The sequence below is a fragment of the Panthera onca genome, chromosome D2 (genome assembly GCF_046562875.1).
Source record: "Panthera onca isolate mPanOnc1 chromosome D2, mPanOnc1 haplotype 2, whole genome shotgun sequence".
In the NCBI taxonomy this organism is placed as follows: Eukaryota; Metazoa; Chordata; class Mammalia; order Carnivora; family Felidae; genus Panthera; species Panthera onca.
Genome location: NC_138349.1, coordinates 73,373,679 through 73,389,648, shown reverse-complemented (window position 1 = coordinate 73,389,648; position 15,970 = coordinate 73,373,679). Strand labels below are relative to the sequence as shown.

At 44.6% G+C, this 15,970-nt stretch overlaps 1 protein-coding gene across 3 annotated transcripts in view; it reads right to left on the bottom strand.

Annotated features, from left to right (window-relative positions):
• NTPCR (nucleoside-triphosphatase, cancer-related) overlaps window positions 1-15,176 on the bottom strand; it is a 31,926-nt gene extending 16,750 nt beyond the window's left edge. Inside the window, exons 1-3 of one of the 3 annotated variants that reach the window (XM_060642835.3) lie at window positions 15,024-15,176; window positions 10,751-10,913; window positions 10,129-10,225 (exon numbers count right to left, since the gene is read on the bottom strand). In XM_060642835.3, the coding sequence (XP_060498818.3) occupies window positions 10,129-10,225; window positions 10,751-10,913; window positions 15,024-15,057 (294 nt within the window). In that variant the 5' untranslated portion in view covers window positions 15,058-15,176. The remainder of the gene's footprint in view (window positions 1-10,128; window positions 10,226-10,750; window positions 10,914-15,023) is intronic. The other 2 variants (XM_060642837.3, XM_060642836.3) reach the window with 2 other exon arrangements.
• Window positions 15,177-15,970: the final 794 nt, after the last annotated feature.

Sequence of the window (15,970 nt, the reverse complement as noted above, 5' to 3'; positions counted from 1 at the left end):
AATCCTACAAGGCAAACCGCAGAGCCGACCTCACGCTGAACCTCCAGCTCCTTTTCTGATTTTGATTCACTGCAGCCATGTTTTCACTGACGATTTTAAAATTAATTTTTATGTTTGCGCCAGACAGCTTTTTATTTCTCTGGTGATCTTGCAGTGCATATGTATGATCATGAGGTACAGAAATAGAAAGTGAGGAGGAACAAAGAAAAAATGTCACATTTGCTAACAATGGAGGAAATTCAAAAGCAAGGCTTGGGCTCCTGTCAACCTTTCAGGAACGGATCCTGACTAGAAATTGATTCTTCTAAATTCTCTCTAAAGCCTACTGGCCTGAAATACTAAGTGGCAATTCCAGGTCAAGTGGTACCAAAATAACCTTTCCCCAGACAGGAATCCTCTGACCTTCAAAGGAAGTTTCAAAGATCTGAAGCAGAATCTCATTTCAGAATCAAAAGAAGATCCTGCTTTTGAAAACAAATCTACACCAAAAGCCTCATTTTGATCAAAACAGGTTCGACTATGATTTTCATCGGGTGTTCTGGTTCTAGCTTCTTAGACCTTTCGTGGATCTTAATTACAAAGAACATGGTGCAGCCTAGAAAACCAGGCTTTGAGTAGATGTTGTTTGTTATTTAAAACCTTAGAATCTATTACCTTTTTGTGTGAGTAGGAGATATATTGGGAGCCAATAAAATGCTAAATCCTACATTGCAACAAATTCTAATAAAGCATTCAGTGTGGCTGTCAAAGAGACCATTATGGAAAAGGCCAGCATTAGCCTGTTAGCTGTGATCAATAAAAAACTGGCAAAAAAATCCTAACTACAGAAGCATCGGAAAACAGAAGAAACCTCTAAATAACCTTACCAAAAAACAAAGTTTTTTTTTTTAAACTAATGGAAATGGAAAGCCAGAGATACCAGGTTTTCAGCTCTGGGGAGTAAACGTCTGAAAACTTAAGATATCCTTTTCTATCCAAATGACTCATTTTATATAGTTCTAATCACTCCATATAAGACTTAAAAAAAATTTTTTTTTAGTATTTATTTTTGAGAGAGAGAAAGAGACAGAGTGCGAGTGGGGGAGGGGCAGAGACAGCAGGAAACAAAGAATCCGAAACAGGCTCCAGGCTCGGAGCTGTCAGCACAGAGCCCGACGCGGGGCTCGAACTCATGGACCGTGAGACTGTGACCTGAGCTGAAGTCGGCCGCTCAACCGATGGAGCCACCCAGGTGCCCCCATATGAGACTTTTTGCGACGGGTAATAGTCTTATTTCCACCATTCATGCTAGCTCTACCACTAATAAGCTGTGTGCCTTGGGGGAATTTAAATTTCTGTCCTCTGTCTTAGTTTCCTCGTCTGTAAAACAGGAACCGAGCATTACTCTGGGGAGTAAATGAGTTAGTGGCTGGTGCAGAGCTTGTGCTCGGTATGTTAACTACTTCCTCCACCACCACCACCATGACCATCAACACTACTAGGATTCAGAAAAATGGACAGACAAGAATGGATAAGACAACTTTTTAAACGATAAGACAGCATGGCAACTAAAACAGTGTGGTACTGATGTAAGGCTCAAACAGGCAAAAGAACAGGTAACTGTAAAACATTATACACACACACACACACACACACACACACACACATTTCTTAATATAATTAACAAGGCATAATAAATGAATGACAACTGGGTTATTTAACAAATGGCTTTGGTAAACCGGCTAAGCATTTGGAAGAAAAGCAATTGAGAGTCTCATTGTATTTTACACTCAAAGTAAATCCAGATGGATTAAAACCATAAATGTTTAAAAAAAAAAAAAGGTACTACAGAAGAAACAAATTCCAAATTAACTCGGAAAACGGACAGACTCTCTCAATATGAAAAGAATGAAAGAAAGATAGATCACCAAAGTGAAAAACTGAGAAAAACGCAATCGATAAATATAAAAAGGTCATCTGCCTTATGAAAGATATTTTTAAGGCAAAAGGAAAAAAATGGTTACAGGAATAAACAAAAACAATTAGATTAAAAAAGTACACAATAAACTAACAAACATTTGACCTCATTAGCAACTTAACAACATGAATCCAAGCAAAGAAGTGTTGGAAAGAAGGATGGAAAACTGAAGACCAGCAGAGTGGCAGGTGTTGGCGAAGGAGCAAGGAGACCAACACTCCCAAGTGCTGGGGTGTGTGTGTGTGTGTGTGTGTGTGCACGCACATGCACAAAGGGCCACAAGTGTCACGGGAACACCCCAGCAGCACGCAGAGAGCCCCAGAAGTTCACAACCCCCCAACCCAGGACCTCCACCCTCAGATCCTCCCCCAGGGAAACAACCAGGGCTGGAGAGAAGGCTGGTGTACAAAGGGTTAACATCTGACACTTGAGGGGATAATGCTGAAGTCAAAGGTGAAAATCCACACTATGAAATACTGCGCTATCATTAAATGATCACAGTTGTGAAGGTGATCCTGTTGGAAGGCCATTCCCATGTCACTCAGTCATAATAAGGGGAAAAACCCAATCGTACAAAACGATACGAAGTATTTTCCCCCATTATGGAATGATGGAACAAATCAAGTAGAAAGAAGGAAGAAACGAAATACACTAACAGTGGTTAACCCAGTGAGAAGATTAGGAGTTATTCCTATTTTCTTCTTTATTTTTTTAGGTTTTTTTTTTAATTTTTTTTTTTAACGTTTATTTATTTTTTAATTTTGAGAGAGACAGAGCGTGAGCAGGGGAGGGACAAAGAGTAAGAGAGGGAGCCATAGATTCTGAAGCAGGCTCCGGGCTCTGAGCTGTCAGCACAGAGCCCGACGTGGGGCTCGAACCCACAAGCTGTGAGATCATGACCTGAACTGAAGTCAGACGCTCAACCGACTGAGCCACCCAGGCACCCCTTTTTAGGTTTATTTTTACTTATTTTTTGAGAGAGAGCGAGAGAGCGCGACCGTGCAAGCAGGGGAGGGGCAGAGAGACAGGGAGAGAAAGAATCCCAAGCAGGCACTGTGCTGTAAGCCCCGAGCCCAATGCAGGGCTCGAACTAACCAACCATGAGATCATGACCCCAGCTGAACTAAAGAGACGCTTAACTGACCGAGCCAACCAGGTGCCCCTTCTTCATTTCTGTTTCATATTTTTTACAAATCTGCTAGCTTGAGTAGGGAGAACATTAAAACTCAGGAAAACAATAAACATGGTCAAATAAGGGAAAGAAGTCACCGGTGGAATGACAAAAAGAATCAACGATATTCAACCCTACATAGGACTTTCTAAAACCCTTACTGAGTCTACAGTGTTTCCCAGTCTTACTGTATTCTCCTTTATTAACCACGTGTGCCCATGAGAGTCCATCAGTCTCTACTCCGGCCTAAGGAAATGAAGCAAGCCGGGGCCGGGGTCACATCTGTGCCTCCCCCTCCAGCCCTGCCCCGGCCTCCAGCAGCTCCTAGGCTCCAGCTCGGTTCTTACCTCCCCGCTCAGAGCAGGCACACCCCTACCAGCCCCGAGGATTATTTCCCTTATGTTTTTCATTAGACACAACTCAAAAATATTTGTCATCCACAGTGAAATTTCTTACATGTAGGAGGCACTTCATAGATAATTCTTAATGTACAGTGAGAGTTAGTGTTTTCTGACATCCCGGGCACTATAAACTAACGGGCTATCTATATCAAGGTTTCCACCTGCCTAAATGTGCTTTCTAAAGCTTTCAGGTTATGTTAGTTGCCCATACTATCTCTTTATATTCTTATTTCTGTCGTGTAATTACCTTTGTACTTTTTTTCTTTTGTTCTTTTTTTTTTTTTGAGACAGAGAGAGACAGAGCATGAATGGGGGAGGGTCAGAGAGAGAGGGAGACACAGAATCCGAAACAGGCTCCAGGCTCCGAGCTGTCAGCACAGAGCCCGACGCGGGGCTCGAACTTACGGACCGTGAGATCATGACCTGAGCTGAAGCTGGAAGCTCAACCGACTGAGCCACCCAGGTGCCCCATCTTTCATTCTTTTTTTTAAGTCTGAAGGCAAAACACTAATTCCTTTTTCTTCATCCCAACAAAACATATATATGAGATGGGAGAAAAATCTGTACTTCAGAAAAAAAAAATCTGTGACCTCGACTAGGTAAGAACCTGCAGCCTGGGAAGTCTTCCCAAAACAAAGATGTCTGGGTTTGGTAATCAAAGTATCAAAAATTGGGAGATGTCTGCTTTCCTTTGTTTTTTAATTAAAAAAGAGAGACTCAAGCTCTTACTCCAGTCAGCGTATGACTTCTTATATAATCTTGCAGACAGACGCCAAGCACGTATGTGCGCACCGCTCTCCCAGGATTCAGTCTGTTCTAAGCAAGGTTAAGTAAAAATCAATTCTCTGTATTGATCCAGTGCCCAAAGCCAGAGTCTTCAACAGGAATTTCATTTGAAGTGCGTCACTTGCCCTTTGATCATTTAAGTAGAGGGTATGCATCTGGTGGGAAAAGAACTAGAGAGAAAAATATCCTGTTCTCTGACTGCTCCCACCAACACAGTGGCCACAACAGACCCAGGACGGGACCGAGGGAAGGTTCCAAAAGGCAGGAGGTGAGGGGAGCCAGCGAGGGGGAGGAAGCCCAGGAGAAGGCGGGTCCTGAGGAGCAGCAGCCCCCTAGCAAACCAGAGCGCAGGACCCCAACAGCCCTCTGAAATCAGAACTACCCTCCGCAGGCTAGAGTTAAAATTTTCAGCAGCCTCGGCCAACTACCAAAGCCCCCAACTGCACATTTTAGCCAAGCCCCAAATGTCAAAACAGAGCAGACAGGCAAAGAGAAGAGTGCACCAACCAAAGAAAACCGCCAGGGCTGAGAGCCAAAGGCTGGCATGGCACCGGCCCCAGCACGTGTGGGGGACACGTGGCTGGGGAACGGTGACAGGAGGTCGGAGGTTAGTGGGCCAGATGGCAAAAAGCCCACCAGGCCAAGCGAAAGACCCTGGATTCTACTGCTGGCATAACAGATGCCTCTGGAAGGTTCAGACCTGCCTCGGGAGCCCAGGTCTGCACCATCCAATTTCCGTAAAAGTACATCAAAGCAGTAAGTCTATCACAAATTAAATGAAACTCACAGTCTACTAGGCCCTGATCGTGTGGTCCCACCCCCCTTACCAACCACACCTTCTTCTTTACCTACTCCCACCCCAGGGCAGTGGGGCCTCAGTTTATCTCTTTCCATCATCTGTAGTATTCTCCATAGAACCTCCCAGCCCGCCCCCCCAACGGGCCTGTAGTCTCCCTCTGAAGTGACGGTGCCTCCCCATCTTCCATTTCAGTTACACATCACCTCCCCAGAGCTCCATCCTGGTCACCTGATCTAGTCAGCTCCTGGCACCTCTCACAGCACCCCACTTGTCACCTTCACAGTGTTTATGACAACTGTCCACTTGCTTGTTCAATGTCTACACTTCCCACTCGACTGAGTCTGGAGAAAGGAGAAAACATGTCTGTTTTGTTCACAAGTGTATACCTAGGATTTGATAAATATTTGATGAATGAATTTAAAAAAGTAATGTATACTCCAAAGGCAAAAATTGGTTTGACTAAATTGACAAATCTTTTCCTGGCCAAAAAAAAAAGGAGGGGGGGGGGCGCGAGGGAACTTAAATAACTAACATAAGGCGTGAAGAGAAGGGAAAACACACTGATCTCACAAAATAAATAAGATTATAAGGGAATATACGAACAACTGTATGCCCACAAATTAGGTAAGCAAAACAAGTTACTAAATGACACAGATTACCACAACTGACACAACAAGAAATAAAAACTCAGCACCTCTATACAAGTAGAGACTGAATTCGTAATTAAAGAGCTTCCCCTGAAGAAAAGCCCAGGCCACAGGGCTTCACTGGTAAAGTATATCAAACATCCAAAGAAAAAATTAATACCAATATTTCACAAACTCTTCTAAAACTCAGAAGAGGAAGGAACACGTCCCAACTTATTCTGAGGTCAGTATTATTCTGATACCAAACTCAGACAAAGATATCACAAGAAAGCTACAGACCACACCCCTAATGAATACAGACGTGGAAACCGTCAACAAAATATTTGCAAACATATAAAAATCCAGCAACATATAAAAGGATTTGCATATAATCCTTTTGAATCCATCAACATATAAAAACAATCACACATCACGACCAAGAGGGATTTATTTCAAGAACCAAGGCTGGTTTAACATTCAAAAATCAATTAACATAATACACTCTATTAATACAATAAAGGATAAAAACCACATCATCACCTCTGTAGACGCAGAAAAAGGATCTGACAAAACCCAAACTTCTTCGTTGTAAAACGCTCGACAAACTAGGAATAAAAAGGGACTTCCTCAACCCGGTAATGGCCACCTACAAGTAACCCACAGACAACATCATACTTTATGATAAAAGATTAAATGCTTTCTGCCTACAATCAGGAACAAGATGAGTATGTCCCATTCAACAGTGAACTGAAGGTTCTAACCAGGGCAATTAGGCAAGAAAATGAAATAAAAGGCATCCAAAGTAGAAATGAAAAAGTAAAACCATCTCTATTTGTAGATGACATGATTTTCCACAAAGAAAATTCTAAGGAATTCACTGGAAAACTCAGAACCAATAAACAAATTCAGCAAGGTGACAGGATACAAAACCGATCAATAAACGAAAATCACTTGTACTTCTACACATTAGTAACGATAATTCCAAAAATGAAATTAAGAAAACAGTTCCATTTACAATAGCACCCCAAAGTGTAAAATACTAAGATATAAAATTTTTTAAAAAGAAGTATAAGACATGTAGGCTAGAAACTACAAAACAATATAGGTAAATGGAAAGAGATCTCATGTGGATGGATCAAAAGACTTAATATTATTAAGGTGGCAATACTCCCCAAATTCATCTACAGATTCAATACAACCCGATCAAAATCCAAACTTCAGTAAGACAGAGTACTCCTGACCTAAGAAGAGACAGAACTGACATAAGGATAAACGGAATCGAATTTGGAGTCCAAGGTTAATCCCTACATTCATGGTCAACTGACTTCAACAAGAGTGTCAAGACAATTAAATGGAAAGAGAACAGTCTTCAACAAATGGTACTGAAACGACTGGATATTTATATGCAAAAGGAGGAATTTGGATAACACCATATACAAAAATTACTTTGGACTACACGCCTGTATGTAACAGTAAAACTACCGAACTCCTAGAAGAACACATAGGAGTTAAACGTGACGAAATTATGTCAGGCAAAGTCTTCTTTGCTACAATACCAAAAGCACATACAACGTAAGAAAAACAGATAAACTGGACTTCTCAAAAACATTCATATTTCAAATGACACCATAAAGAAAGGGAAGATATCTACAGAATGAAAGAATATACTTGCAAATCATATAACTGATAACAGACTGGTATCCAGAACTTATAAAAAAATCTTAGGGGCGCCTGGGTGGCTCAGCTGGTTGAGTGGACGTCCGACTTCAGCTCAGGTCATGGTCTCGCTGCTCGTGAGTTCAAGCACCACGTCGAGCTCTGTGCTGGCAGCTCAGAGCCCGGAGCCTGCTTCAGATTCTGTGTCTCCCCTTCTCTCTGCCCCTCCCCCACTTGTGCTCTGTCTCTCTCTCTCTCTCAAAAATAAATAAACACTTAAAAAAATTTTTTAAAAAATCTTAGGGGCGCCTGGGTGGCTCTGTCGGCTCAGGTCATGATCTAATGGTTTGTGAGTTTGAGCCCTGAGTCAGGCTCTCTGCTGACAATGTGGAGCCTGCTTGGGATTCTCTCTCTGCCTCTCCCTAACATGTGTGCATGCTCTCTCTCTCAAAATAAACTTAAAAAAAAAAAAATCGCCCAACTCAGTAGTAAAAAGAGAACTAAGCCAATTTACAAATGGGCAAAGCAAATGAATAAACATATCTCAAAAAAAAAAAAGATACACAGATGGCCAATAAGGACATGAAAAGATGCTCATCATCACTAGTCATCAGGGAAATACAAATCAAAATCACAATATGACAACACTTCACACCTACTAGAATGGATGAAATTAAAAAAGACCATATCTGGTGCTGACAAAGATGTGAAGAAACTGGAATCCTCACCCACTGCTGGTGGAAATGTGAAGCTGGCCAGGAAAAGTCTGATAATTCCTCAAAAAGATTTATACAGAATTACCACCTGACCTGGCATCTCCAGTCCTAAGTGTGTGCCCAAGAGAAGTGAAAACAGACATCTACCCAAACACTTGTACACGACTGTTCAGAGCAGCATTATTCACAATAACCAAAAAGTGGAAGCATCAACAGATGGGTAGATCAACCGAATGTGGTATATCCACATAATGGACTATTATTTGACCATGAAAAGGAACGAGATGTGCTACAGTGTGGATAAACCTTGAAAACATTATGCTAAGTTAAATAAGCTAGTTACAAAACACCACATATTATAGGATTCCCTTCTCACGAAATGCCCAGAACAGGCAAACTGACAGGCAAAGAAAGGTAGGGCAGGGGTTGCCAGGGGCTGGGAGAGACACAGGAATGAAGAATGACTGCTTAATGGGTGTGGGGTTTCCTTCTGAAACGATGGAAATGTTCTAAAATTAGATTGTGATGACTGGCTGCACGATCGTATGAATATACTAGAAAAAGATGAATTGTGTATTTTATTTCCTTTCTTTTTTTTTATTTTAATGTTTATTTTTGAGAGAGAGAGAGAGAGAGACAGCACAAGCAGAGGAGAGGCAGAGAAAGAGGGAGACACAGAATCCGAAGCAGGCTCCAGACTCTGAGCTGTCAGCACAGAGCCCAACACGGGGCACGAACCCACGGACCACAAGATCATGACCTGAGCCGAAGTCGGATGTTTAACTGACTGAGCCACCCAGGCGCCCCGTGAATTGTATATTTTAAATGAGTGAAGTGTATGGTATATGAATTATATCTCAATACGCTGTTTAAAAAACAAAAACAAAAAAACAAAACAAAACAAAATAAAAAACAGATAATACAGTGATATACGGTATATCACAGATGGTCCCGGACTTACGACGGTTCAACTTATGATTTTCCAACTTTATGGTGGTGTGAAAGCAATATGGATGCACCAGAAACCATAGGTCAAAAAAATGGGATTTTTTGACAGATAGCGAGCACCTGTGCGCCAAGCTGGGGAGGACCAGAGGGAGAAGGAGAGAGAGAATCCCGAGCAGGGTCCATGCCTGGCAGAGCCCAATGCGGGGCCTGATGTCACAACTGTGAAATAATGACCTGAGCTGAAATCCAAAGTAAGATGCTTTAACTGGCTGAGCCACCCAGGCGCCCCCAGAGGTCAACTTTTAAATTCTGACTTTTTCCTGGGCCAGCGGTGGCATGCAGGATCCTCTCTCCCGATGCTGGGCAGGAGAAGCCAGTCCCACCCCCCAGGCAACCACAGGCTCATGAAGGTAAACAACCAATACACTGACAACCATTCTGCACCCACACAGCCATTATGTATTCCCCTTTCTGTACAATATTCAACATATTACATGAGATATTCAACATTTTATTACAAAATAGGCTTTGTGTTACCTGATCTTGCCAACCGTAGGCTGAGGTGAAGGGTTCTGAACATGTTTAAGGTCAGCTGGTTAGTAGGTTAGATGTATTACATGTGTTTTCCACTTATCATACTTTCAACTTATGATGGGTTTATCAGGAGGTAACGCCCTCGTGAGCCGAGGAAGACGTGTAATTTGGTAATATTTCTGCAACGACATCTTCCCTTCCTAAATGTTAAGGGTTAACATTCCTAAATCTTAACAGGGTTAAGATAGAAATAGGAGGAAGGCAAAGGAAAAACTTCACCTTGGGAGCCTTGGGAGCTGGGCACCAGAGTTCTCCCAGTATAAAATATTTCCATGGGCTAAATTTGGGTGAGGAGGAATTTATTTGTAGTTCATAGTGACATCAAATTACGGTGCATATCTTCTTTACAGCTCAGTCACCCGAAAACTTTTAAACTGTAAAATGCAAAACTGGCCGCTCCTTAGGAGCAAAACCACTCTGTTCCCAGGAGCACGAAGAAGAGATGGGCTCAAGAAGCACAAATCACACACTTACGTTCCTCAAGACCGGAAGTGCCAACTGCTCGAAGGAAGTCAGATCCACCGCGTACTGCCCGACTCGGCACTCGCGTTTTCCAGGTGGAGGCTCTGAGCTGAATAAAGACACAGTGCGTTTGTTGAAAAGACCCCTGTATTGATTTCTGGTTGGCAGCTATGGCCACTGAGCCTCTGGCCCTTCGACATATGCTAAATCACCCCGAGACATCACCTACACCAAACGCGGCAGTATGCAAAGCTAACCTGATGCCGTGCCGTCTCCTGAGAACAGGGTTTCCAACAAGTATGCCCACCACGCCACCGCCACCGGCCCTGGAAGTTACCTGGGGGTGCCGATCCCCAAGCTACAGGGAGGCAGCGCCCCAACTATCTTGGAAAAGTAGCACAAGAAACAGGATGACGAATTACAAAATGATAAAAATTTAGTACTCAGTGGAGTAAGTTTTAAGTGAAATATGCTGTCTTTGTACTTTGTTTTTCATATCGTGGTTTCAAAGTCTGTTTTCTTTCTTTGAGAAATCCGCAAAGGCCCAAGATTCTTCAAGATAGGGATCAGAGATTATTTGGCTCGATCCTGTGCCCAGGGAGAATAAAACATCATAGAAATGCAATGTCAGTACCCAATTCTAGACAAAACTCCCCGCGTGCCGGATAAGGTGACAACGTCGAATCCTATTCTTCTCCCTGCCTGTCTGACTTCTTCTGTGTAAAATCCATCAATAGGCACACCAGAGGATTTTAAAACCTCACTGGCTTTCTGGATCAATGTTGTTTTCCCAACTCCTGAAAGAAAAACAAAAAAACAACAAAAAATCCATTAGGAACCACCCCCTTGTTGGAGGGAACAGCACGCAGGGCCTGAGAGCAATCACAGTGGGGGAGAGAAATGGGCTGCAAAGGAATTTTATGAATATTAATTCACTTTCATTTTGATTGTTCCAGGTGTTAAAACTTTTCAATTTCAAGCATACTAAAAATATGAATGGGATCTTAAAGTTTTATTTTGAAATTCTGAAACATTATTAATTTTGTCACACACACCATCCCAGAACCAACTGAGCGGCTTACCGGTGACAGCCGAGTGCCATCCGCACCCTCTGAGACAAGCTTCTGGAACTAAGTTTACGCTCTTCCTTGGGTGGCCACGCTCTCACCAGGACGCAAAACTGGTCATGCTTGGGTCAAAGGCTGGGCACTTTAAACTAGGCTTTCAACCTTCCCAACACTCTGGACCTACGCTTACCCGCGAAAATCCCGTCACTCCTCCATGGACTTAACATTGCTGTGTCTCCCAGAAAAGCATCCCTTAAATACCACTAACACCACCAGAAATGGCAATCTTTAAACTTTCTCACAAGAGCGATCCGATCGGGTCAGCAGCCCCTTCTATGACCTCCTCCGCTGTTCTCACGGTTCCTCTGGCTTGCCCCCCAACGCCTTCCCCACTTACAACCTATCACCTCCACCCCCATCCACCTGGCCTGTTAACTACTCGGGTGCGTTTACAGGTACCAACAGGGAATCACCGACACCGTGGAGCCAGGCACTATTAGTAAGGACCATATAATTTAACAGGGGCCTTTGTGTGTATCCATGACTTGCTCCATAGACATCTAAGTCAATGGCATCACGGTTATCAAAAATGGGAAAAATGGGAATCCTCCGGCAAGCCTGCAATAGACTATTTTGAGATACCACAGGGTTGTAAAGTCGTATTATTTCTATGGCTGCCTCCTCAGAGTCATCAGGGTTCCCCAAGAAACCTTTTAAGCTTGTATGAGATAAACCATGAACTGTTACTTAATAAACCTCTCCTCCTAATTCACACTAACAAACGATGGCGGCTGGCCTTCTGGCCCGTGAACACCAACCCAAGGGGATCCCAGCCACGTGCTCACTGGGGCTGGAAGAGAACCGTGTAGGGTTTTCATCCCAGCTCTGTGTCCCAGTACCTGCTGTTTAGCAAAGTCCCGGCAGAGCCTGTTTAATACGGGCCAGTGGCATTGGTGGATATGTAAGCTGGTACTTTTCTGAAGGGCGACTTCAACGTGCCTTCCACAGCACACAGCAATTCTGTGTCTAGGAATTCACCTTCAGCAAGAGTCTGACGACAGTACAAAGATACGTGGAATAGGGGTTTTACGTCAGTTTTCATGATAATAGCAAAATATAGAGAGCAACCTATATGGTGACCAGTAAGGGAGTGGTGAATTGCGGTATCATGTATATAACGACATATAAATATGCAGGAATGCCATACGGGCCTTACAGAGAATACTGTTTACCTATCTTTATTAGTACAGAAAACAGACCGCAATATGGCAGTGATAAACAGAGAAAAAGCAGGTTAAGGCACAGCAGGTATATATATATAGCATTATCCTATTATGCTTTTTTTTTTTTTTTTAAAGTGAAGTGTATGTATCTACAGGAAATGTTGAGACAGAAATGGAAAAGTTTACAGCACTTATTTCTGTGTGTTGTAATTCCATGTGATTGTCACTTTCTTCTCTAAAACTTTGATTTTTTTTTTTTTTTCTGGTCTAATAGTAAGTGGGTATTACTCTTAACGTAAGAAAAAAAAAATACTGCATTTTGAAGAAGATAACGTGGGGCAGCTGTGATAAAAGGGGACGCTTTGTGTCCTGCATGTTGGGCAGAACACCGGTGCTGGCTCAAGCCCCTTCCTGATCAGCTCTAAAAAATCATCTTTCAGTTAATTTTTCATCTCCATCAGTTAAGCTACTACCCTAGAGCTGTCTACACAAAGAGGTAACCTATGCTGAAGGAGACCCCAAAATGACGGCTCCATATCACACACAGGCAAGAAGGGCAGGTCAGAAAGCTCCAGAAACCTTTTGGTTCTACTTCTCTCATAAAGCTGACCCTGAGATAAAAGATTCAAGGGCAGGAAGTTTAATTTGGAAAGTGACCCCCAAGACTCCAAGGGAAGTAACTGCATTATCACGCAAGTTACCTCCGTGGATAGCTAATCCCACTGGGGAACTCTGGGAGACAGTTTTGGGCACGTGACTCAGTTTTCCTGCCTGAGGGCTGAGGAAGTAGAGAGTTTATCCACCGACTCCTGTCTCTCATGGGTTGGAGGCTGCTCCTGGGGGACAGGAATTCCCTGGCCCGTCAGGCCTGCTCTGCACACAGGTACAGAATCTAGAGAAATCAGAGAATCAGAGAATCAGAGAAAGCCCTCTAAGATGGGTCACAGGTTGGACAGCTGGGAAAAACATTAAGTGTCAAGGAGACGCAAGCAGAGCACTGAGCATATACAACAAAAAGTGACCTCTTTGAAAAGACACATTACCTGATGATCTGAATATGTAGACTAGATTTAGATAGCAGGCAGAGTTTGAGACTAAGTTGATGAGAGAAAGAAACTATGACAAAAAACAGACAGTAACTCCAAAGCAGGGGGTGGGGGGGGAGGACTTGTATGCAAAAGGAAAAGAAAATTATAGATTACTAACTACATGGCTCTTCTGTGATTACTTTTTACCTGTACTGGGCTAATCAAAATTACACTATAACTGCATTAGGAAGATGGAGAGAAAGAGAAGGTGAGTGGTTTTTAGGACAGGCTTAGACAAGCTACCTTGTAGAATCATTTGTCTTTCAACTGTGTGTACATGGAACTTTTATAAAAAAAAAAAAGGGGGACAGGAAGAAGAACCAGCATTGATCTGGCCCACCTCTCTGTCCCCAGCCACCTCCAGGAGCCAGGCAGATCCTATCACAACAACAACAGATCACTTCTGTTATGAAACACATAGATGTCTTGAGGCCAGCCTGCTGAGAGAACAGCATTCCCAGGTTCAAATAAAGGACTGACGACTCAATTTTCAGAAGACGGTCTTTTGCAGTATTAGGGAGTACTCTGGATGTTAGAAATCTCTCAAACCGGTCTCCTCACAGCGCCTCTACTGCCTGGTAAAAAGAACATTCCGGAGTCCACAATACTAAGTATGCCCTTTGCTACTTGGGCAACACATAACCACTAAAATAAAGCGAAAGAGGGTTCTAGGCCCAGAATGACAATCTTTGATACCTGAGCTCTCAGTTCACTTAAACACTAGGCACACCTTGCAAAGGAGCTGACGAAATAAATCACTTTCTCTGCTCCAATCAACCCATCTTTCTGCCTTGGCCCATCTGATGCTGCCACCACCTTCCTGAGTCACGCCGGATGCACGCGTGGGGCCTTGGGTTTAAAAAGCGTCTCCTCCAGCTTCACGTGAACGCACACTCTCCCATCGGGATCCCGTAGGGTTGAGGGATGTGCCCAAAGCCACAGACACAGGATCTGGGAGGGGCTTCCTGGAGGCACCGAGGCTTCTCGTCCTCCGGCCTCACCCTTGCAGGCAACTGGGGAGTGGGAAGTCTCATCTTCAGTTTCACTACCGTTCAGGTGAAAACCCCGCGCTTCCTCTCATTACGAATGGTAGGCCAGAGCCACCGTAGCGGCGGCACGTGTGACCATCCACAGAAACCGGGCACCTTCCCGTCAATCACGGCCGCGGCGGGCATCCTGCAATACCGTGTGCGCACATCACTGAGCTCAAAACTGCGCCCTGACGCTTGCTGCCGTGGGACCCCCCCCCCCGCCCCCCTTTAATGCCTTCGTAAAGAAGCCCACATACTACCAAACCACAGCTCTTTTTCTTACCAGCCTTGGCCTCATTTCTAGCCCTGTCTTTTGTACTTAAAATCACGTTCTCTGGGAAGGGGTCACGGAGCCCGTAACATTCACTGGGGACTTTAGGGACCAGCTGCCAGAACCCAGGAGCCTGCCGCCCCTTCCCAAGTACACGGGGACGCCCCCTACCTCCCGCCTACCCCGGCTGCCCCCCCGCCCAAAAGCGGAGACCCGGGTGGGGTTACCTGGGGGCCCCGTGAGGAACACGTGCCGGGCCATTCCGGTGGGCCCGGGTGGGGGTCGCGGCCCGGGTCGGGGTCGGGGTCGCGGTCCAGGTTCCGCCCCCGGCGTGCGCCGGGCCCCGCCTCCGCAGACCGGAAGCACCGCCCCCGCGGCCGCGCAGGCGCCTCAGCGCCGCCCCCCCCCCCCATGCCTCAGCCCTCGGTCTTGCTCGCGCATGCGCCTTGGGCTCTTGATCTCCGTACGCAGTGGAGACGTCCGCGGTCGGGAGTGGGGTGGTCAAGAGTTTTTCGGCCCCTTGTCCTTGATCGTAGATTTCCGGCTCACGGGGCGGGGGGTGGGTCTCCAAGGGAGACGTGCGTGAGAATGCCTATTAATAAACTGGTGCTGTGCTAGGTGAGCGCCGTGGTCCAAGTCCTGCCGCTGATGTCCGGACCTGCAAGCTGAAATTACCCCAACCCTCCTGGAAGTTTGGTCTCGGAAACCTCCCGCAGAGGGAGGAGGCTTTGCTACCGATTCGAACTCTTTGCCCAGCGTCGTCTATCATAGCTGCGAGTAGAATTACCTGATAAAACGTGCTTGATGCCTGGGCTCCGCTTCCAGAAAATTCGGAGTGTTTGGTCTTGGGTGTGTCCTGAGGATCTGGATCTTTTTTTTTTGTTTTTTTTTTTGAACTCCCCAGCAATTTCCAACGTTCCCTGGGGTTGAGAACCACTTGTTTATAGACAGACCTCCCAGCCCCCATCATTGCATATGAAGACCAGAAATTGGTCTTTCTTACCTCCATACCGTAAGTGGAAACCAACGCAAGACCCCGCCGGAGGATCTCATTGCGCAAAGAATTAAGTGGCTTTCCCCCCACTCACTTGACCACTTGAAGTGTTTCAGCCAGCGAAATGAAGTGGCAATGGCCTTGGGCCAAATTTACCTGTAAACTCTTTCAGCCTGACAT